Source organism: Nanorana parkeri, unplaced genomic scaffold (assembly GCF_000935625.1).
Source record: "Nanorana parkeri isolate BGI_ZX_2015 unplaced genomic scaffold, ASM93562v1 scaffold929, whole genome shotgun sequence".
NCBI classification, from domain to species: domain Eukaryota; kingdom Metazoa; phylum Chordata; class Amphibia; order Anura; family Dicroglossidae; genus Nanorana; species Nanorana parkeri.
Genome location: NW_017307197.1, coordinates 656,533 through 678,809, shown reverse-complemented (window position 1 = coordinate 678,809; position 22,277 = coordinate 656,533). Strand labels below are relative to the sequence as shown.

Below are 22,277 nucleotides of genomic sequence, written 5' to 3'. Positions count from 1 at the left end.
TTTCAAGCAGCCTCACCCTTCTGCTTACTAACCATAAAGCCCCCTTATGAATTCCTTCTAATAGAAGTTTAACTTTAAGGTCCTAATACCGCAGTCATTGTGACAAAACCTGGAGCAGCTGTGCATGGCGACCAATCAGCTTCTCTCTTTCATTTTCAGAGCTTAACTGAAAAAAATAAAAAAAGAGAAGCTGATTGGTTGCCATAGGCAACTGCTCCAGTTTTGATAAATTCCCCCTCCCCATTGTCACTTTGCAACCCTTACTCTTTCCAACTCTGCTGCTTTTCTGCTCCCTTGTTGCAGACAGTGTAAAACACACATTGTTTCTGGGAATGTGGGAGCATGTGGCCCCCTTCCATGATGCAGTCCTCAGGCTCACTGGCTAATTGCTGGTCTTAGCACTGTCCCATGTCACCAAATATCTTAGTGGTGGATGCGACAGAGGAAGGTGCAGCAGGGGATCATTAAAGAGGTGAGTATCAGTGGCTTGGAGGAGCGGGTTTTACACAGATACTATCACTGTGCACTGAATAGGCAAAGTGACCGTTAAAAATGAAATTAAAACTGTGTGCTTAGGGCCTCAGGGCTCTCCAAGTTTAGGGCTATGCCTCGCACCCAAATTATACTACTATTTTTTTGAAAGTGCCTCAGTGGTTGGTGGGGGTGATCTGAGGGGAGCATTGTGCAGGCATTCTAATAGCAGGCACCTGATTTGAAGGAGGGCTTTTGAAGTTAAGAGAATGACAGGTTCACTTTAAAGCATAATTGCAGCTTTCCCCCTCAGTCTGACCCCACATGTACCTTTTGATTTTTTTTGTTTCTTGCTCATACGTTTTTTTGTTTTATTTTAACAAGACTTCTGACCAGTCACATGAGACACACGGCCTTCTTCTCTGGTGCTGGAATGTCCTCAATGATGCAGAAAATGGCGCTGATGTGATGATGTCAGTGCTGTACTCTACAACACTCTACTGTGGGTGCAGGGTGTGGGTCAGGGACACCCTCTACACTTAGTACATATACAACATGGTCTTGCAAATGTATATTGCATTTAAATACATACATTTACAACACTTAGTACCATTTCAATCCAGTAGAGGAACAGTGCTGGACCTCGGAGTGGTGAGGGCATGTGGTACACCACCAGGGAGGACATAAGCAATGCAGCAATTGGGCTTTAAGTTTATCCCACTCCACTTTACAAGCCAATATCAGTCACAGTATAAAGAATAGATTCAGTTCTATACCAGTCTCACACCTGCATGTAGACACGGGCTTTGGTAAAACGACCCCCGCTGTGTACACAGCTTGGAAGATTCCTTCTAGATTGACTCTCCGGGTGATCTCTCGGATGAGGACAGGAGCAACACGCTTCGATCGCAGCTTCTTATGGACACAAAGGAAATTAACCTCTACCATCTTCTTTACACTGGGACAAGTCAACAGAAAAAGACAATATATTAAGAAGTGTGAACATTATTAACTCAGACAAGCACTTTGTTTAGCTGTAAAGGAACCTATATTTAAACATTAAAGTGGAACTCCAGGAACAGAGGTTTTTGTAATTTCTTGCTTTAAAAAGCAAGCAAAAACAAAAAAAGTTACCTTTAAATGAAGTTTACGGCACATCCAGTTTGACGCTCTCTAGTGTCAATTTATACTTTCATCTATGCCGGATAGAACAGACATCATTGTACTTCCCGCCAACTGTGGCTCTGATACAGAGAAGTGAAAGTTAGCCTATTGGCCTTCTTCTGCCCATGTCCATTCACAGAACACCTTGTATTATGTGATCCGTTTACAGAATACAAGGCATTCTGTGATTGGGCAAGGGGAGAGGGGGGAAGATAAATGTCATTATTGCTTCCATGTATAACAGCCACAGTGTGCTGGGCGTACAGCAATAGCTGCACTATCCCGGATGAATGAAAGTATGGCTTTTACACTACAGAGTGGCCAAGCAGATGTGCCATGAACCTCGGTGAAGGTCATTTTTTTTTTTACATGCTAGAAATGACAAAAACCTCTCTGCTTAGAGTTCCGCTTTAATATAGGTTCCTTTGCAGATAAACAATGAGCCTGTCTGAATTAATAATCAAGAGGTGTCATAAACCTCATTAGCAGCAACTGTTGTTTTTACACACAAGAAATAACAAAAACCTCTCTGCTCAGAGTTGCACTTTAACACAAAGCTATGGAACTAGTCTTGCTGGGATGCAAGTAAAAAGTAACACAGCACTAAAGTACTTAATTCTCTTGTACACTCCCTCCAGTGCTACTCACAAAGTCTAGGCATTTGGCTGCATAATTTCTGATAGGGATGCACCGATACTATTATCGGTGCCGATGCAGAGTATTTGGGCGAGTACTCGTAATGACTCGCCGCCAGGCGTCCTGGCTGATCCAGTATTGGGATAAGCATTCGGAACATTTGAGCGAGTTAGAGTACACGCCCAAATACTCTGTATCGGCGCCTGATCAGTCGGGAAACTGGCCAATCAGGAAGCAGGCCAACGGGTCATTACCCACTCCCTGGCTTCCTGAATGGCCAAAAAGCCGGCTCCACGCTTCCTTGTCACCTGGTGGCGAGGGACCATGGAGACAAGTTCCCAGCTAATCCTGGCTTCCTTAATTCGACTTGCGGTATCTGTTTTCGGTGTCGACGAGTGCTGGAAAAAAATTATCGGTACTTGTACTCAATACCAAAAAAACGGTATGAGTGCATCCCTAATTTCTAGTCGAAGGGGAGAATCAGCCAATACAAACTCTGATCTCTACATCAAAGATCACATGACCATGTGACTAGGTTTTGTGTTTGGTAAGCTTTGTTTGGTGGCCATTCTACCATCACATTTATATGCGCTTGTAGGACTTCCAATTGCAAAACCAGGTGCACAAAATCAAACAAGCAGCCATGCAATCTCTACCTACCAACATCAGCATACAAAGACATTTTAAACAAATATGCACTTCCAACACTGTGGCATCAGTTTCAGGAAGGTACTTTTCTGTTTAAGCATGACTGTCCCTGCATACAAAGCCAGCTCCATAAAGACATGGTTTAACGGATTGTTTTTTTGTGGTGGACCTTGAGTGACCTGCATAGAGCCCAGACATCAACTCTTCTCAATGCCTATGAATTGGAATTCTGATTGCTAATCAGGTCTTCTTGTCCAACATCAGATCCCCCAAATGCTCTTTCAGCTATATGGGCACAAGTTCCTACAGAAATACTCCAACATCTTGTGGAAAGCCTTCCCAGAGGAGTGGAGGCCTGTATAGGTGTAAAGAGGGGCCAACTTTATATGAAACACATAGTTTTAGAAAATTTCAACAAACTTATAAGGGTCTAATGGTCAGATTTTTACAAACTGTTAGCTACAAAGTGTAAATACTTTAGCCCTTATAATCCGGTTTATTTTTCCCTCTCAGTAATGCTGTGAACACATACAGATTTTGCTGGCTCAACCAGTCACTAGAAAATGAGAATTCCTGTGTAATGCACTAAGCCTTACAAACATATACCATATTGCCAAAAGTATTGGGACACCACTCTAAATCATTGGATTCAGGTGTTCCATTAAATTGCCTCGCTACTGAATATTCCACGGTCACCTGTTACTGGTATTATAACAAAGTGGAAGCAACTGGGAACAACAGCAACTCAGCCATGAAGTGGTAGGCCACGTAAAATGACAGAGCGGGGTCAGCGCATGCTGAAGCACACAGTGCACAGAAGTCGCCAACTGTCTGCAGAGTCAATGGCTACAGACCTCCAAACTTCGTGTGGCCTTCAGATTGGCACAACAACAGTGCGTAGAGAGCTTCATGGAATAGGTTTCTATGGTCGAGCAGCTACATCCAAGCCTTACATCACCAAGTGCAATGCAAAGCGTCGGATGCCATGGTGTAAAGCACGCCGCCACTGGACTCTAGAGAAGTGGAGACGTGTTCTCTAGAGTGACCAATCACGCTTCTCTGTCTGGCAATCTGATGGACATGTCTGGGTTTGGTGGTTGCCAGGAGAACGGTACTTGCCTGACTGCATTGTGCCAAGTGTAAAGTTTGGTGCAGGGGGATTATGGTGCGAGCTTGTTTTTCAGGGGTTGGGCTTGGCCCCTTAGTTCCAGTGAAGGGAACTCTTAAGGCATCAGCATACCAAGACATTTTGGACAATTCCATGCTCCCAACTTTGTGGGAACAATTTGTCCGTGATAGTCATTGCGAGCACCAACGTTTATTTTGGCCAGGACTGCTGTAAGGTGTGCGGAGAGGACCCCCACCACCTGACAACATCAGTACCTGACGCCTTCCCAGAAGAGTTGAAGCTGTTCTAGCTGTAAAGGGCGGGCCAACTCAATAATGAACCCTACGGACTAAGACTGGGATGCTATTAAAGTTCATGTGCGTGTAAAGGCCGCGTCCCAATTCTTTTGGCAATATAGTGTAGTTTTCTCTTTTATGTGGATACTGTTCTTGTCCTGTTCAAACACTAGATGGTGCCCTTCATTTAGCAAGCATGTTACATGTACCGCCAATAGGAAAAGACCATGCCCCAGATTCTGGGGATGCACATTTCCCATAACGTCTTTCCTCTTCCCAGGGCTGCTATAAGATTTATGCGCTGATAATTATTGCGGTTGTTAGATTTGTCACCAAAACTGTTTTGCATATTTGGGGAAAAAAAGAATTATACTGCACTTGGCTGAATTTAGATAATTTCTTTGATGTCATATTTAAAGATTCTAAGAAGAAACGGTCAAGCCCAACCTTTGACATTTCCGATGGAAAGGTAGGATGACTTGGTAAATTACCAGAATCTTTTTAGTTTTATTAGCTTTTTGGGTAGTATGGGATAAGAAATGTATGTGTATGGGATAAGACACAGTGTATGGGATAAGAAAAGAAAGGTTCAGACGTAAATCTGGTCACTTCAAATGGATCATTTTAAATTGCTTTACTTACGTGTCATAAATACGGATAGTAGCAGGAACGGCGCTTATAAAGCCCACTAATTTTTTGTTGGAAGATACTCTGACCCCACAGTGCCATTGGGATAACCATCCAGGAGGACGAAGTGCCCTTTAAAAGAGGAAATTATAAGAATATAAACATATAATTGTATATGAATTACAAACTACAGTCCAGTAAAAATCAAAAGTGAAGCTTTGAAATACATACAGAGGTCACAACTAAACTACTAATTTGTCAGTAAGCTGGAAGTCTGGGAACCTCTTTTGATCATCTTTTTGTAAAGTAGAAGAGGAATTCCCAAACACTTCAAAGATTATTGGTGTCTCTCTCATACAGAAAAAGTCTGATGCATATGTGGGTGAGCATAAATCCAGTCACATTTATGGCAAACTTGCTTGCTTATGAAACTCTTGTTCCCCTAGATGCCTAATAGGTTTCCTTGCAATAGGGATTGTAGTTAGGGATGCACCGATACCGAGTACTATACTCGGTACAAGTACAGATACTTTTCGAGCTCCAAGACTAGACTAGAGAAAAATTCAAAAGTTAGGAGGCCGCTGTCATTTTGTAAGGATGTAGTACTTCACAGTAGAAGCAGCTAGACAGGTGAATGAGGGCTCTTTGTTGGGCTCTTTTGCTGCTTGTTAACAATATGTAAATATTTAAATAGGGATGTTCAGATCCCAATACCGTACACTTTTCTCTAGTCTAGTCTTGGAGCTGGAAAACTATCTGTATTGTACCGAGTACGGTATTGGGATCTGAACATCCCTATTTACATATTGTTAACAAGCAGCAAAAGAGCCCAACAAAGAGCCCTCATTCACCTGTCTAGCTGCTTCTACTGTGAAGTACTACATCCTCAAAGATCACAACAAATGCTTTGAAGTTGGTCCTCAGTGCTGTGTGGAGAGCTGACAGGATTCTGTTGCAACAGAAAGTGATATAAAAAAAAAGCTAAAACTTTTGTAGGTCTGTAAACCCTGAAAATGAATTTCTCCACAGTGCTTATAGCTACACAGGTGACTGAGGGCTTGTTTCTAAGTTTTACTGCTTCTTCGTATATGTAAATACGGTGATGTGCATTATTCACTTTAGAGCAAAATTTCAACATTTTTTTTCAACAAAGCAGTGAAGGGTTTAGAATCTTTCTTCCTTTGTTACTACACGCTAAAAAGAAGAAATCCCAAGGAATGAAGCTTTTCCTACTCACCACTGTAAGAACTCTGGCGAATAATCAAATCTGAACATGTTATCATCATCTTCCACATAATTCTCATTCAGCAACGTGTACAGTTCTTTTAGCTAAAGAACGGAAACACCAAAAGAAGAGACAATACAAGGTGACAGGTTTAAAGCTGCATTTCAGACAGACTGAAAAGCACAAATGAATGCAGCTCTGTACCAAATGAATATAAATTCACATAAACTCAGCATATCAGATCCTAACGTTGTATAAAAAGTCCGTTATTTACATCAAAACAATCGTTAACATTTTTTTACATTTAATTTCCAGAGTTCAGCTTTAAATTGTATGGCAATCCTAACAAATCCTTCTGTTACTTGCTTCCTCTTGGTCTGTTTCATATATATTCCACACTTGTCCTGTGCAGTCTGCTCACTTCCTGTTTTATTTAAAAGAGCCCTCCTAGTTATTATTAGGGCTGCAACCAACTAATCGATTATGAGAATAGTTGGGGGAGAGAGATTTTTTAAATGCAACTAATCGAAAAAATAATCGGGCAACTAATCGATTATGAAAATAATTGTTAGCTGCAGCCCTAGTTATCTTGCCCTACAAAATTATTCGCTTTTATGCTGTAGAGATCTGAGAGTTGGATAGGCTGAATAGTTAACAAAAAGACACTTAGCAGGGTTGACACCCCTCAGTTCACAAAAAAACAGGGTTTAAAGTGATATTAAAGTCAAAATATTTTCAAGCTATTTCAAATGCTGATTAGATCCCTTACAATGGATGCTGCTCCTTAATGTTTAAAAGTTTTAGTTTCTTGCAGAATAAGCTGGTCCCCTGAACACTGGTCCTGATATCCTTTTTTTAGGGTGACTCCTTTCCTTTGCAAGATTCCTATGGAGTAATCTTTGTGTGTTCTAGTAAGCTATGTGTTTCTCCACACGTACAGCAGGGCAATCTACTCCCCTGTTCCCCTTCCTCCATGCCTGCAGACTGCACTGTCTCTTGTGAGCTCGTACTGAACAGGAAGTTCAGGGAAGCCGAGCTGAGAGAACTGGAGCTGTTCCGAAACATGATGACTATGGATGCACAGATACTTTACGAGTACCAGTGCAGATACTTGGCATTTTCATGGGTTACCAAGGTTGCAGCTGGGACCTGGCTCTGGTGCTCCACCACTGTCCTGAAATCATTAGTCTGTATTGTTTTAGAAAAACTGTCACATGACAATAAACAAAAATGTATCAGTACTTGTATCTGTTAGTACTTGGGCAAGTATCAGTACTTGGAAAACTGGTATCGGTGCATGACAGCTGCCTCCTAACTTTTGAATTTTTCTCTAGTCTAGTCTTGGAGCTCAAAAGTATCTGTACTTGTACCGAGTACTGTACTTGGTATCTGTGCAACCCTAATGATGACTAAGTGCTGCGGCAGAAATGTAAAGAAATACTTTGCTGGGCTATGTATATTTGTTTGATCTGGATTAATTACTGAAAATACTTTGAGAGTTTAATACTCTTAAGAGGTGGGTACATTTCTGGCAGATCAGGTATTGTTCTGCACTTGCAGGGTCTGTATAGGAATAAACATGGGGAATGTGCATGTATTGCAGGTGTGCTACATTCGTTTTTTTCTTTTTGCCTTTACATACGCTGTAAGCTGATTCTTGCAAAGTGGAACAATGTAATATAAAGTAATTAAAGTGCATCTGCACAGGTAGCAAAAAACAGTTTTATTAACTATATGTTTACTGTTGTACATGCGAGTGGATTTAGAATTCCGTACAACCATGCTTGTAAATTACACACTTCCATCACAATGCACAGTGGACAGTTTACACACATACTGGTTTGCTGATGTAGCTTCCTGCATCACCTCTCACCCCCAGCCTGGAAAATAAATCAGCAGGAAGGATAAAGGAAGGTGAATAAGGAAGCATCAAAGCTGAACCAGGAAGTAGCTGGATGATCTTGCTACCCATGCTGGGTGCTAGGGAGGTGTGAATCACAACAGCAGCTGAACACATTTTCAAATACAGTGAACATTAAAAGTGATAAACTCAGCAGTTAAATCTTAAAAATACATTTAGGTACCATAACTATTATTAAAAATGTATCTTATTTGTATATCACTCGGCTGTAGATCCTCAAATCATCTCTGAATTTGTGCGGGGCACTGTCCTTCCTTCTGGAGGGTGGCTACTTTTGTTCCCCATGGTCCCTGTGCGTGTTGTAAAGTAGTCACCACTCCAAGCTCACTCCCGTGATGGACTACAATCTCAATACAAACTAGTAAACCAAACTTGAGATTGTTGTTCATCACAGGAGTGAGCTTGGAGCGGTGACTACTTCACAACACACACAGGGACCATGGGGAACAAAAGTAGCCCCCCTCCAGAAGGAAGGACAGTGTCAGCACCAATTCAGAGATGATTTGAGGATCTACAGCCGAGTGATACACAGATGAGATACATTTTTGTGAATAGTTAAGGAACTTGAATGTATTCTTAAGATTTAACTTCTGAGTTTAGTGTCACTTTAATGTATGAGGACTGTATATTTAGCACTCGGCACAGACTTCATGTTTTACCATCTTACCCACTGTGTTGGCAGATCAGGAAATGTCTTAACACAGTTCATAGGTGACAAGTAATCGAATGTTGGATGACTTACCACCTCTGCATTACTGAGATCCAGAGTGTCCCACATAAAACCCTGAGGCAGGGAGTATGGCTCTTGACGAATGTTGTCCTTGTCAGGCTCAATAGAACCGTGACTGCTTATAATTTCACCTAAAAATGGAAGAGAAATAAAAGAGACATTTTTATGGTGTAAAGTAAATCAGATCACCAATGTGCAGAAATAAAAAGGACAACTGGCAGCCTTTGAATCCATTATCACAGGATCACATTATCACATTCACATTATCACAGGAGCCACATTTTCCCTGCCTCCCTAGGTGGATCAGTAATCCAATGGTAACATAGTATGTGTTTTAGTCTTCATGGGATGCATAACGAGAAATCAGAGGATTGAGATACTTTTCTGGAAAAACTGCCGTGCCAGGTTCCCTCCAGTGCTGGTCACATGATTTCTAAAAGGAAGGATTAGCCAATCTAAATAGGTGAAAACATACTATTCATCCCTTTTCATATCCAATCTTCAATCTATCATGAATGCTGCCGCTAGACTCATCCACCTAACCAACCGCTCAGTGCCTGCAACCCCCCTCTGCCAATCTCTGCACTGGCTTCCATTCTCCACCCCCCTCTGCCAATCCCTCCACTGGCTTCCAATCACCCACAAGGATACAATTAAAAATATTAACTAACACCCACTTACAAAGCCATCCACAACTCTGCCCCCGGCTATATCTCCAACCTCATCCCAAAGTATCACCCTAACCGTTCTCTCCGCGCTCCTCCCAAAGACCTCCTACTTTCCAGCTCCCTCATCAACTCCCCCCATGCTCGCCTCCAGGACTTCTCTAGAGTCTCTCCCATCCTTTGGAACTCCCTACTACTCCCAATCTGTCCGTCTATCTCCCACTCCTTTAGGCGATCCCTAAAGACTCATCTCTTCAGGGAAGCCTATCCTGCCTCAGGGCCTATTCACAGCTCATCCAGATCATCTCCAGACCAGACAGTTTCCAAACCCAAAATGCACCCTAATGTATCCCTATCACTTTCTTAAACAATTCATCATCACACAGCTACCTCTTCTGTGTGGCCAGTGGATATTTTGTTTAAGGACCTACCTGAAGTCGGTGAGTCGGAAAAAACATAGAGGCCAACCTTTTGTATAACACCTGAACCTGGTATATACATCTCTGCCATCCTGGCTAGACCCAGACCTTTTTATCAGCCTGCTGCCACAATACATACATACATACATACATACATACATACATACATACATACTATATTGTTAAAAGTATTGGGACACCCCTCCAAATCATTGGATTCAGGTGTTCGTCACCTCCTTGGCCCCAGGTGTATAAAATCAAGCCCCTCGGCATGCAGACGCTTCTACAAACATTTGTGAAAGAATGGGTCGCTCTCAGCTCAGTGAATTCAAGCGTGGTAATGCGATAGGTTGCCACCTGTGCAATAAGTCCATCCCTGACATTTCCTTGCTACTAAATATTCCACGGTCAACTGCGCATCTGGAAGAATGGTGAAACATTCCCATAGACACACTCCTAAACCCTGTGGACGCCTTCCCAGAAGAGTTGAAGCTGTTATAGCTGCAAAGGGTGGGCCAACTCAATATTGAACCCTACGGACTAAGACTGGGATGCCATTAAAGTGCTTGTAAAGACAGGCGTCACAATACTTTTGGCGTGTGTGTGTGTCGCGCTGCGCAAACTGTTGGCGCTATATAAATCCTGTATAATAATTGACAAATATGGCATTTTAGCTTTCAGTGGGAATCTGTTGGTTGCCTTTTTTCCAGGATTATAACAGTCTGTTAAACACATTTGAACGTTATAAAAATAAATATCTGTAGTAACAGTAATAAAATAGAGAAATAAAGCAGGAAATAGTACTTCAGTGAGGTCTAGTATATTACAGATTATAAGACAGGAACACTCCTTTCATGTGCTGTGTGTGACCTTCTCAATGACCTTGCCCTCATGTAAGGTTACCACATACCCTATTAGCATGCAATTTGCGCTCATGATGTCCCAGAGGACAGGGGAAAAAACTACAGAGACAAAAACAGAAACGATTTTCCTTCAATTTCAAAGAAGCCGGAGAGCATCTGATTTTGGCACAAAGGCCGTCAAGAAAAGCATCTTTTTGCTGCACATCACATGGCGATGAAAAGGGAGTAAGGAGCTTGAGAATGACACTACTACCCAATAATCAATTGGGCCTACTAGCTCAGAAAGTAAACATATAGGCTTGTTGTCTGTATCCAAGAAACCAGATACACTATATTTCCAAAAGTACAAGGACACCCCTTTGAATAATTGAGTTCAAAAACAAAGCAAGATCCATAAAGACTCGGTCTGATGAGTTTTATATGGAGGACTTGAGTGTCCTGCACACAGCCCTGAGCTCCACCCTTCTGAACACCTTTGGGATGAAATGAATGTTGATTGCAAGCCAGGTCTTCTCATCTGATATCCGTACCTGACCTCACAAATAGTGATAGGCTCGGGCGTGTTCGCAGCTCCACGTGCCGAGCCCGCCAGGAAGCTGACAGTGCCAATCACAGGCACAGAGACATTTCCCGATCTCTGCAGCTGCGGACCGGCATAATGTCTCAGTACCTGCGCGCTGTCAGCTTCCTGGTGGGCTCGGCACGTGGAGCTGCGAACACGCCTGAGCCCATCACTACTCACAAACATCCTTTTGACTAAATGGACACACAATCTGGTAAAATAGCTTCCCAGAAGACTGACGGCCATCAGAGCCACAAAGGGGGTGGCTACTCCACATTAAGCTCATGGTTTTGGAATGTGATGTCCAACAAACTAGTACAGGTGTGCTGGTCAGTTAGGTTTTAGAAGTTTCTAATTATCATATTGCAGACGGCCAAGGTGTTGCTACTGAGAACTAATTCAGATGCCAGACATGAAAAAAGTCTACTGAGCTTTTCAACCCCCCACCCCACCCTGTCAGGGCAGCTATGACAATGGCTTGCAATTCCCATGCGCTGGCTCTCCATCTATTTCGATTATCACTGCCAGGTGCACACAAACTTCCCTTTGCCTCTATAATGAGGTTACATTGGTAGGCAATAGGATGCAACTGTGAACTGCATTTCAATGCAGATTAACGCTGTATGTACACATTAATATCTGACACCCACAACCTGCAACTCTTCCCATTTAGAAACCTTCATGCAGTGGCTCGAATACCTCCTGCTCCCCCCACATCTGTCCAAAGTTGAACATTTCTTGGATTACTGTAAGTACACCCCTAAACATAAATCATTAATATTATGCACAAACACACATCACGGAGATGACCTTTCCTGGAGCCTACTTACTAAGTTTCGGTACAGGCTGTGTATCCCAAAACTGGTATTTACGTTTGCTTGCCTCGTCGAGGTTCTTTGCGGGTCCCTGGCAGGCGGACAGAAGCTCCATAGCTCTCTGGATGTCCTGCAGTTTCTGCATTGGAATGGCGTGATTCTGCGAAGATAAAAAGCGTTTTCTACATGACATGGAAACCAGACAAGCCGTCTACTGAATCTGGAGCTGTAAACACATCACAGATTAGAAAACATGGACGCATCTGTACAAATAGAACTACGCTGGTGACAGGTCCTCTGCGCCTGAAGTCAAATTAAAGGCAGTGCGTCAATTTCCTACAGTGTCCTTCTCAGGGAGTCATTTTTGTTGAGGTACTTTTACAAAGTGTTACATGATGAAAGTGTATGTAAATCCTAACGAACTTGTATTTGGTCCATTTTGGTCTGTTAAACATATCATTAAAAGCAGTGTGTTATATATTGTGAGCTGATAGCTACTAAAACCCTTCATGTTCTGGACAAAATGGGGGGAGTCCTATCTTGTTTCTGTCATCCTGATACAGAAGGGTGAGTGTCGTCATCCTAGTTCTGGTAACCACTGAAAAGATGCAGTATTTTGGGTTTAGATAGGAAAGTTGACTGCAGTTGGCTGACCTTCAGTGCATGCAAAACGTTTAGTTTTTTGGAGTTTTCTTTTGGATAGAGTAAGGCCTCAGTCACACCAGACACAGTGCCTTCCGGGCCGATTTTGGCCAGAACACACTGCATCGTGGCCGGCTCAGTATGTTGTGGGGAAGGAGGGGACGTGGCGGTCCATTGAACTGAATGGCACCGTAGCCACGTCTTCCGGCCGCAAGGGAATGCAAGACACATTATGCCTGCAGTCCGGTCCAAACAAAATACCATTCAGTTCAATGGACCGCCACGCCCCCTCCTGCCCCACAACATAGTGAGCCGGCCGCAATGCGATGCAGTGCACTCCGGCCGGAACGCACTGTGTCTGGTGTGAATGAGGCCTAAGGAATTATTAAAACCCCTTTTGGGTTTTCAAGTGCCATCTGTGTCCCATTGGGGTAATTTCCCTTTACTTCCTTTCCTGTAGACACAACAGGAAGTGAGAGGAAGGGAAGGAAATGCCCCCTTGGACAGTTATTTCCAGAACAGGTGTCCACCCTGGAATAGCCTCCTTTTTTCTAACTTTCATTTCCACTGATGGTGGTCATCTGACAGAAACAGACCAACTACCTACCGGGGACAAAGGTAGCAATTAAAACCCGAGTGAGGTTCTAATACCTCACCACTTTCGATACACATAAAGGAAGCATTCTGAGCGTGATATACACTGGCTACATCCAATCATTCTTGTGAGCTGTACACACCTGGTTTGGAACTTCGGTGGATATAGAGCAGGGGAGAACGTGTTCTTTTCTTAGTGACAGGTCCCCTTCAAAGGACCCATAGACTACTAAAATGCCTCTTGTATGGAGAACATTTTTCATTAGAATAGACAGATAACCCCCCGGGAGACCAGCTTCACACTAGTTTGTCCTTCACTCAACAGTACAAAGGCCGGAGTCAGCGTGAAAATTACCTAATCGCTTCACCCTCTCCATTCACCAGACTCGAGGGACTCAAGCGTGACATTGGAAAGGCCTTGACCACCAGGCATTTCTACAGATCGCTGTTCACTGCCACTATTTCTGTGCGTGTATCTGGAATACCTTACATATGCTGAAAGAAATTGTCTGTTCCCACCGGTATCCAATCAGAGGCTTCTTTTCATTTACGAGTCCGGCATGCTTTGCAAATAAGAGTACTTAAACAGGTACTTTCCCCATATCCTTGAAAGGCGCCTTTAGAAATGTTTAGTAATGATAATCTACAAACAGATACTTCTAGATAATTGCCGGCTTTGTATTCTTTGCATACCTAGTTTTTCTTTTCCTCCCCATTCTTCTCACAGTGGCCATTTTTACTATGGGCAGATGAATCCATCTCCCTTTACTTCCTAGAACTCTGGCACATGTTACCATGCACATCCAGCCCAAACCCCATTGTTAAAGTGACGAGGGAGCATGGAGCCAGCTTCCTGCCAATCAGGAAGCCGGGCGGCGTGTAATGTCTCACTGCCCGGCTTCCTGATTGATCAGCAAGCTGGGCGATGCGTAATGACGCAGCGCCCGGCTTTCTGATTGGCCGGGAAGCCGGCTTCATGCTCCCTCGTCACCTCAAGACGAGGGAGCATGGAGCCAGCTTCCTGCCAATCAGGAAGCCGGGCGCCGCATCATTACAATGGAGCCAGCTTCCTGATTGTCCAGAAAGCTGGCTCCATTCTTTCTCGTCACCTAGTGTCGAGAAGCATGAGGCACAGCTTCCCTGCAAATTGGGAAGCTGGGTGGCGAGTCTTTACACGCCGCCCGGCTTCCCAGCTAATCAAGAAGCCAGGTGGCCAGTCATTACATGCTAGCTGGCTCCCTGAATGGGACTTCCGGTATCGGTATTCGATATCAGCGAGTACCGAATAAAAAATATCGGTACTTGTACTCGATACCAAAATACCGGTATCGGTGCATCCCTAACTTCAATCACCACTGAATCGGCAGATGCAGAATGTCCAAGAACAGAATGGGAGATGTGGATGTTTTGGACCCACCCTGTGCTAGTTACATTACCACATCCTTGGGGTCAGGAAGTCCGTATAGGTGTTAATTCCCCAATTTACATGGTACATGTCAACTGTCGTCAAATGACTGGGGTAGAGATGTTGAAACTGCATTATATGTGGAAGACAGATGTGTTGAAGGACCCCACCCCTGTTCAGGGATGAGTGCTCTAGTTTGACGTAGATGGTCTCTTACACACCTCTTGCAAACCAGTTGTCCTCATTTAAAATGTCCATTTATAGGTCTTAGGAAGAATGTCCTATAACATGTGACATTTATGAGGTCAAAGGTACAGAACACACACACAAATGTTTTCCATGTACCCAGGCAATGCAGCTCAATGCACTTGCTGTGGACAAGCCCAAAAGACCTCACATGGAGATAGAAGAATATCGTCGTCTTCTAAGATTCAGATCTAAAAATAAAACGATGTGTTTCATGCATGCAATAAGCCACACCTAAGGTTTCATTCAATATATTGCCTAGCTGGACAGGAAAGAAGGGGGTCCGGTCTATAGATCATACACATGGCTGTCTGATAAGAATAGACGCATGTTCGCTTTACAAACGCAATGTTTACTTTACTTGTCCCTGGTGACCCTGTGTAAAGCAGCTGCTAGCAACAGCTGAAAATAAATAATTCACAGCAAATGTACACAACACTTTTCTGGCTTTCACTGGAGAAAACATGTTCCGCATCATGGAATGACTGCCTAGAAAAGGGACCAGAAACTCTTATGTTTGATTCTGGCACTTCAGGAGCTTAGAAGATAAAATCGTGTTTGTACAATCTATTTATTTCCTATGTAACAGGACCAAAAAGGATGCTGAGGTCAGCCAAAAAGAAGCACCAAGCTCTCCACCAAACTCTAAGAATTGCATTGACTTCAATATATTAGATTAGAATAGATTAGAGCAGTGGTCCTCAACCTGTGTAACCCACATTTGTCCCTGGTCATTAAGTCATGACCCAAGTGGCACCGCACTTCAACGCACGGCATTGCGGTACCATGCGTTCCGGTTGATTGAATTGTGGGTGGGAGGTCCATTTGGGGTGCCATTCAAAGGAATGGCAATGCAACACACCTCCCACACCAGAATTCAATGTAGGTCCAATTTTGCGTGGTACAGTGCATTAATCGCAAGGGACTGTGCGATTAACGCACTGTACTAGTGTGAACGGGCCCTCAAAAACATATTTTCTTTTTTTAAGATCCACCCAGTCTCCCTAAGGAGCTCCCTATGGAGCTTCAGCCATACGTGCCTTGCTGGTACAGCTCCCTTGCACACCCTGTAGAACTGCCAGGAGCCAGAATGTGACGTAAGTCCGGTACAGGACTTGTGAGGGAGCTGTAAGCAATGCATGAATGCAACTCCCTCGCTGCCATAGCCCCATCCCACCGCACCTCAAGCTGACACTCGGCAGCATATTTTGAATGGCTGCCTGGCGTGAGTACTGACAGTGTTGCGCTAGGGGGAGGCAGAGGAGCCTCTCACCTAGAAAAGGGGAAGGCAAGCGGTGACCCACTGAACGAGGCGACACGACCCACCAGTTGAGAACCAAGGGATTAGAGAACTTGTAAAAAGTCCTCCCTGCAAAGAATTGCCTAATGTTTTTGTGTTATTAAAGAGCTCCAAGTAAGAAAGATATTTTGTGATACGCAAAAACAACTCAGTGAGTTCCCAACTTCCTGTAGTGAGCTGACAACACTGCCACTGGTGCACTCTAATTCCAAGCAGTGTTGCCAGAACTGCCCCAGTTCTCACCCGGGTGGACAACAGATCACTTTATGCAAAAGCAAACGGTCAGGCAACTCCTGAACAGCAAGGGCCAAGCACAAGAGCAGAGAAATAGGATATTTTCCGGTGGGAAGGTAGATCCTAGATAGGGCTGTGTGCAAGACCAGGCCCAGGTACTCCAAGAAATGGGAACCATCTGAGGCTCTGTATTGTCTGATGAATGTTGGCCAATAAGGCTTGCACCAACTGCTCTCTGAAAAGGTCATCCGAGTACCCCAGTATGGGGTTTTCCTTAAGACCGAAGCCAAGCCGAAACTGGGGCCAGCACCTTGGTGAATGAGGTGCAGGGGAAAGGCTGAATAAATAAATGAACTTTGCACGATATTCTAATTATTCGAGTTTCACCTGTATAACGAGAATATAGCTCCCCCCAGGTTGGAGTAACAACTCTAAAACTGAGCAAGAAGCTGACCTAGGGCAGCAAGAGGTACCATCAGTCTGTGGGCTGATCTTGGTACGTATGACAGCAGAAAGTGAGGATGATGCAAGTAGCAAAACTTCAGCTGGTAACTTGGTTAGGACGCTCAAGACTCAGGGAGTTTGGAAGAGATGTCAGGAGACAGGTCCTCTTCCTGCCTACAGAACTGAAAGCAGTCCCTTCTACCTCAGCATCTTACTCAGGGAGTACACAAGCAGTCTTGGGAAAGTCAGAGGGAGACTCTGAAGGCGAAGGAAAAGGGGTCCGCTTGTGGTCTGAGTTTAGATATTTTCCCAATAAATTTTGCAAATACTGCAGTAAACACCTCTCTGGACAGAAGGGTAAAGGAGAGCGCCCTGGAGGGTGTTGAAGAGGTCCTGAAGGGGACAAGGAGCCAAGCACGGGACTAGCAGAAGGGGACAAGGGGATAGAACCCTCCCCAGAACTGATGCCAGGCTGTGAGGCTCCAGAAAATACTGCATGTGAGTATTCTGTATTTTTATATCCAGCCAGCAGATAAAACACTTCGATACTTTTCATGTTTCTCAGATATTAAAAGGGTTGTATTTATTTATCTTCTCTATCCACTGTAATTAATCCATGTATCTACTCTACCGATCAATTTATCTGGAGCTGTAAAAAAACATTCTGAGACTTTTGGACTGTAATAACAGATATGATGTGGAATTTCCTTTTAAAGATCAAAACATGGAGAAGACTGACTTTTGCCGGCTGCTGTGTTCTGATTTCTTGAGAATCAGATGCGGAGTCCGACTTGGCCCCCCCAGAATTTGGCTTTTCCTTTTTCCTCTTCTGTTTCTTCTTTTTCTTTTTAGCTCCAAGATCCCCCGCTGGGCTCCTGTAAAGGTAAAACAAAGATCAGAAAACTCCTCCGATATAAACCAGAAGAAAAAAAAAAAGCAGCAAAAGTAATAGGGCAGTGTGCTTATCAAAACACAAAGTGCACCATCTTTTCCCGGTAAATTGTAAATAAGGTAATTAAAGTAATTAAAGAACCGGAAGCAGTTTGAACGCATAACAAAACCTTGTTAAAAAAAACCTAACGCCTAAAGAGTGAAGAAATCTCTTACCTGCCTTCATCTCTGAGCTCCCTCCAGCTACAAGCTCCCAAGCACTGCCATGGCAAGACACGCCAATACTAGTAAAGGGGCGGGGTCTGAGTTCAAACAGAGCTGCTGATTGGCTCAATCTCTGTGACACCACCAACTGGACCTGCCACCATGGCTTTGCTTAGAAGCCTTGAGCTGCTGAAAGAATTTATTAAATGAAACGCGTCAACGTTAAAGGGTCAGTTTACCTTTGTTTTAAACTTTCTAGTGCATCCAGGAATGCAGTGAAGAGAAATTCTTCCTACTTAAAATTGCATACCCTTGGCTGAGGCAATGCCTCGCCATACAACTTCCAATCAGTCATATCTTCAACCGCCCTGATATCATAAGGGCAAATAAACCATTCAAGAGGGGTGAAAAAACTAAATGTTTTTCACCATAGTTCTCTTTAGGGTCACGGGAGGACATATACAGTACTAATCTCCTCCCGTGACCCAAAGCTCAGTATATTGCGGGCAATACCAAGAGCGCCGCAGCCAAGACGGATCCCGACAGTACTGCTGGGATCCACCTCGCTGGCTGATTGACAGCAGGCTCTGCCTATCTAGAGGCATAGCCAGCTGTGCCCGCTCCCTCCGCCATTCGTTCCTCCACTCAGCGCCGGAGGATTGGAGAGGAGAATCCCTGCGGGAAGAGAGGACTGACAGTCACTGCTCACTGCAGTGAGATGATCGGGAAGTGAGCGGATCGGCTATACGTTTGTCACAGGTCGGCTCTAACTATAAGGATGAGTGGAAATCACTCAGCTCATAGTTCTCCTTGAAGTATGTCAGAATGGAGGGGGACGTCATGTTTTCCCAAATATGACTTTGCAAGTGCTGATTTATATTCATAGGAGGTTTAATTACTGCAGAGTTTTGTTAATTTTAAAATTATCAGAAGAGAACTAACCCTTTAAGTCAAGACATGTTTGCCTGACATTCCGAATGGTTCCAGCCTCCAAACCCTATGGAAGGAGCTACAGTGTACTGTGGGGGACACAGGATCTGACACTCCAGGAAGTGTCTGATAGAGTCTGTAGCACATAGCAAACGAAGGAGACACGGTGGTTGGCAAGACAGTTCAATATAATAGCTCTATAATAGGGGACTGTCATTTGGATTTGTACTATGTGACTAACAGGATTTACTTACACAGGGTTTGAACAACAGGCTCATATTAAAAAAGTGCCCCTAGCAAGCCCTCTACACAATTTTAATCTACCTCTCTCCCCCCACCAAAAAATTACCTCTAACAGCGGTAGCCTCCCACATTATATAGGCCTCTGTGTGAAACCTTGACCCACGGTGACCTACTCAGTGATTTCCCACAGACTGGAAACCCGTACAACCCATACAATTGGATTACATCCCGTTATCCATACCAGTTGCAGCCATACCATTGGACATAATCGATTATTGAAAAAGTTGTCAACTTTTTCAATAATCGATTAATCGGCTTCCGATCAGTTGGCCCTGTTCACGGCTCCACACATGCTGCGCGCCGCACCTCCTCCCCAACTCACCGCTGCCAGACCCGCATCCACGCTCTACACGCCACACCTCCTTCCCGCCTCACACTCACCGCCCACATCCACGATCGGCACAGGGAAGCGGGGAGATGTAGCAAGGAGGAGATGTAGTAAGGAGGAGCAGGTGTGGGGGGAAGACAGCCGCCGATAGACAGGCCCGATCTCAGAAACAAGTTGCTGGAAGACTGCTCATGTAAGCCTGCACTTTTCCACACATGGTGCTCTATAATGTATTGCTGGGATTTGTATTCCTCTATAGCTGATGGTACATTGTGCTGTATATTATACATGGGAATACAAATCCCAGCAATACATTATACACTTTATGTATAATGTATTGCTGGGATTTGTTGTTCTCCTATTTAGCTGGTGGTATTCTGCATTGCGCTTTATAGAGGACTACAAATCAAGGAATTTTTTACTTCCACCGCTCCAAGCTTGCTCCTGTGATGGACTACAATCTCAATACAAACTAGTAGTCCCATCACTGGAGCCATTTTTAAAAATGTATTTTATTGTTTATCCGATTAATCGAACTTAATAATCGGCTAACTAATCGATTTTGAAAATAATCGTTAGCTGCAGCTCTACATTGGAGTAAGGCGCCATTAAAGCCTAGGGGAAGTTACTGTACAAGTGTGTGCAGTACAGGACACGATTCCTATACAAGCTGTAAACACAATTGGGCGTGGAAGGGTCGGCATAGAATAGGTTTTATGGGCTAGTAGTTTTAACTGTAATGTGAACCTGCCCTTTAAATTGGATCAAAATGACTTATATGGAAAAAGTTTCTATTACTATCAATGGGAAGAAAAACTGAATCCTGAAAAAACTTGATACATACAGGTGTAAAATAAACCCCTGTGCATTGCTGCATCCGATTACTGGTGTTCCCGAAAAAAACACAATATGAAGAGTACAAAAAAAAAAAAAGAAGAGTTGCTGATCACTAAAGGACCCAGTTCAAATGGCTAAGCTGCAAGTGACTCTAATTACCGGCAATTTCATTATATATGGGATAATGTAACCCCGGCTGTAAACGAGGAGAATATTAGATTTCACGGCAGAGTTCAGTGACCATATAAATGTCGGAGGCTGCAGGCCGCCACGAATATAAAAAGGTCACAGATCTCCGGAGTGGATGTAAATATCCTTAATAATTGAATGCAAGGGGTCATACTAATATATTCCTTTTATTATACTAAAACTCACGCAGCCTGATCGACTCCACTAAACTTTAAAGATTTTAAAGTGACACTAAACTCAGGACTTAAACCTTAAAAATGCATTCAGGTACCTGAACTATACACAAAAATATATCTTATTTGTGTATCACTCGGCTGTAGATCCTCAAATCATCTCTGAATTGGTGCTGACACTGTCCTTCCTTCTGGAGGGGGGCTACTTGTGTTCCCCATGGTCCCCGTGTGTGTTGTAAAGTAGTCACCGCTCCAAGCTTGCTTCTGTGATGGACTACAATCTCAGGTTTAGTTTACTAATTTGTATTTAGCGTTTCCTTTGCAGTAAAATTAGTTAAAAACATTTTTTTTTTTTAAGTATAATGTACTCTTCCCAATACCTAGTCCCCATTCACACCTAGGCATTATGACGCTCAAAGCTATTCGCAACAAAATGCTCAAGGCAAGGAATCCCATTCATTTCGATGGCCCCTGTTCACACCTGAGTGTTTTGTTGCACAAAGTTTCCCATTTAAGACTACGGGACCAAAAAGCTCTGTAATTTGCCAAAAAGTGGTTCATGCTCTTTTTCCAGTGACGGGTATTTTTCTACTTGCAACAAAACGCTCAGCTGTGAACAGGGGCCATAGAAATGAATGGGATTCCTTGCCTTAAGGAGACAAGACATGAACAAGGACTTAGGGCTTGTTCACATGATGTTCGGATTCTGTCCGGACCAAAACAGTTCGCTCCTGCACTAAAAATGCATGCCAATGTATCCCTATGTGTTTTATGGGCTCCAGTTCTCACCAGCGCAGTCTGTTCCGCTCCGGACAGAAAAAATACTGCATGTCACATTTTCTCAAAAACGCACGGCACTGCAGTTAACAGGTGACAACCCCACTCCACAAAAAAAAAAAAGTAACTGGAACACGCCCGGAACGCGGTAAAAACAAGTCAAAAACGCGCTGCACGCATAGCACCGCGTCTGCAGAGCTGCACCAGATCGGGACCAGAAAATGGTGTGAACAAGCCCTTAGGGCCAGCTCTATAGATCGAGAGGTGAGCAATCTCGAACTGACGATCACTCAGCTCACAATCTTCTTCCTACAGAGAGTGGTGACTGTCAGTCTCTGCTCCCTACAGGGATTCCTCCCTCCCCTCTCTGCTCCTCCAGAGGTCATTGGATGGACAGACAAGATAGGGGGCGAGCACAGCTGGCTCTGGCTCTAGAGAGGCAGAGTCAGCTGTCAAATCAGGCAGCGGGATGGGTCCCAACACTATTGTCGGGATCGTTCCTGGCTGCAGAGCAGTAGCCCACTAGATGCTGACTTTGGGTCACAGGAAGACATACTAAATGTCCTCCTATGATCCAAAAGAGAACTAACACCTAAAAAAGTTCAACTTTAGTACTCTTTTAAGACTGGA

The 22,277-nt window shown here is 43.8% G+C and overlaps 1 protein-coding gene across 1 annotated transcript in view; it reads right to left on the bottom strand.

Moving 5' to 3' along the window:
- NMT2 (N-myristoyltransferase 2) overlaps window positions 1–22,277 on the bottom strand; it is a 49,341-nt gene that overhangs the window by 12,031 nt on the left and 15,033 nt on the right. Inside the window, exons 2-7 of the mRNA XM_018566261.1 lie at window positions 17,755–17,890; window positions 12,166–12,310; window positions 8,839–8,957; window positions 6,188–6,279; window positions 4,966–5,082; window positions 1,259–1,429 (exon numbers count right to left, since the gene is read on the bottom strand). Of these exons, the coding sequence (XP_018421763.1) occupies window positions 1,259–1,429; window positions 4,966–5,082; window positions 6,188–6,279; window positions 8,839–8,957; window positions 12,166–12,310; window positions 17,755–17,890 (780 nt within the window). The remainder of the gene's footprint in view (window positions 1–1,258; window positions 1,430–4,965; window positions 5,083–6,187; window positions 6,280–8,838; window positions 8,958–12,165; window positions 12,311–17,754; window positions 17,891–22,277) is intronic.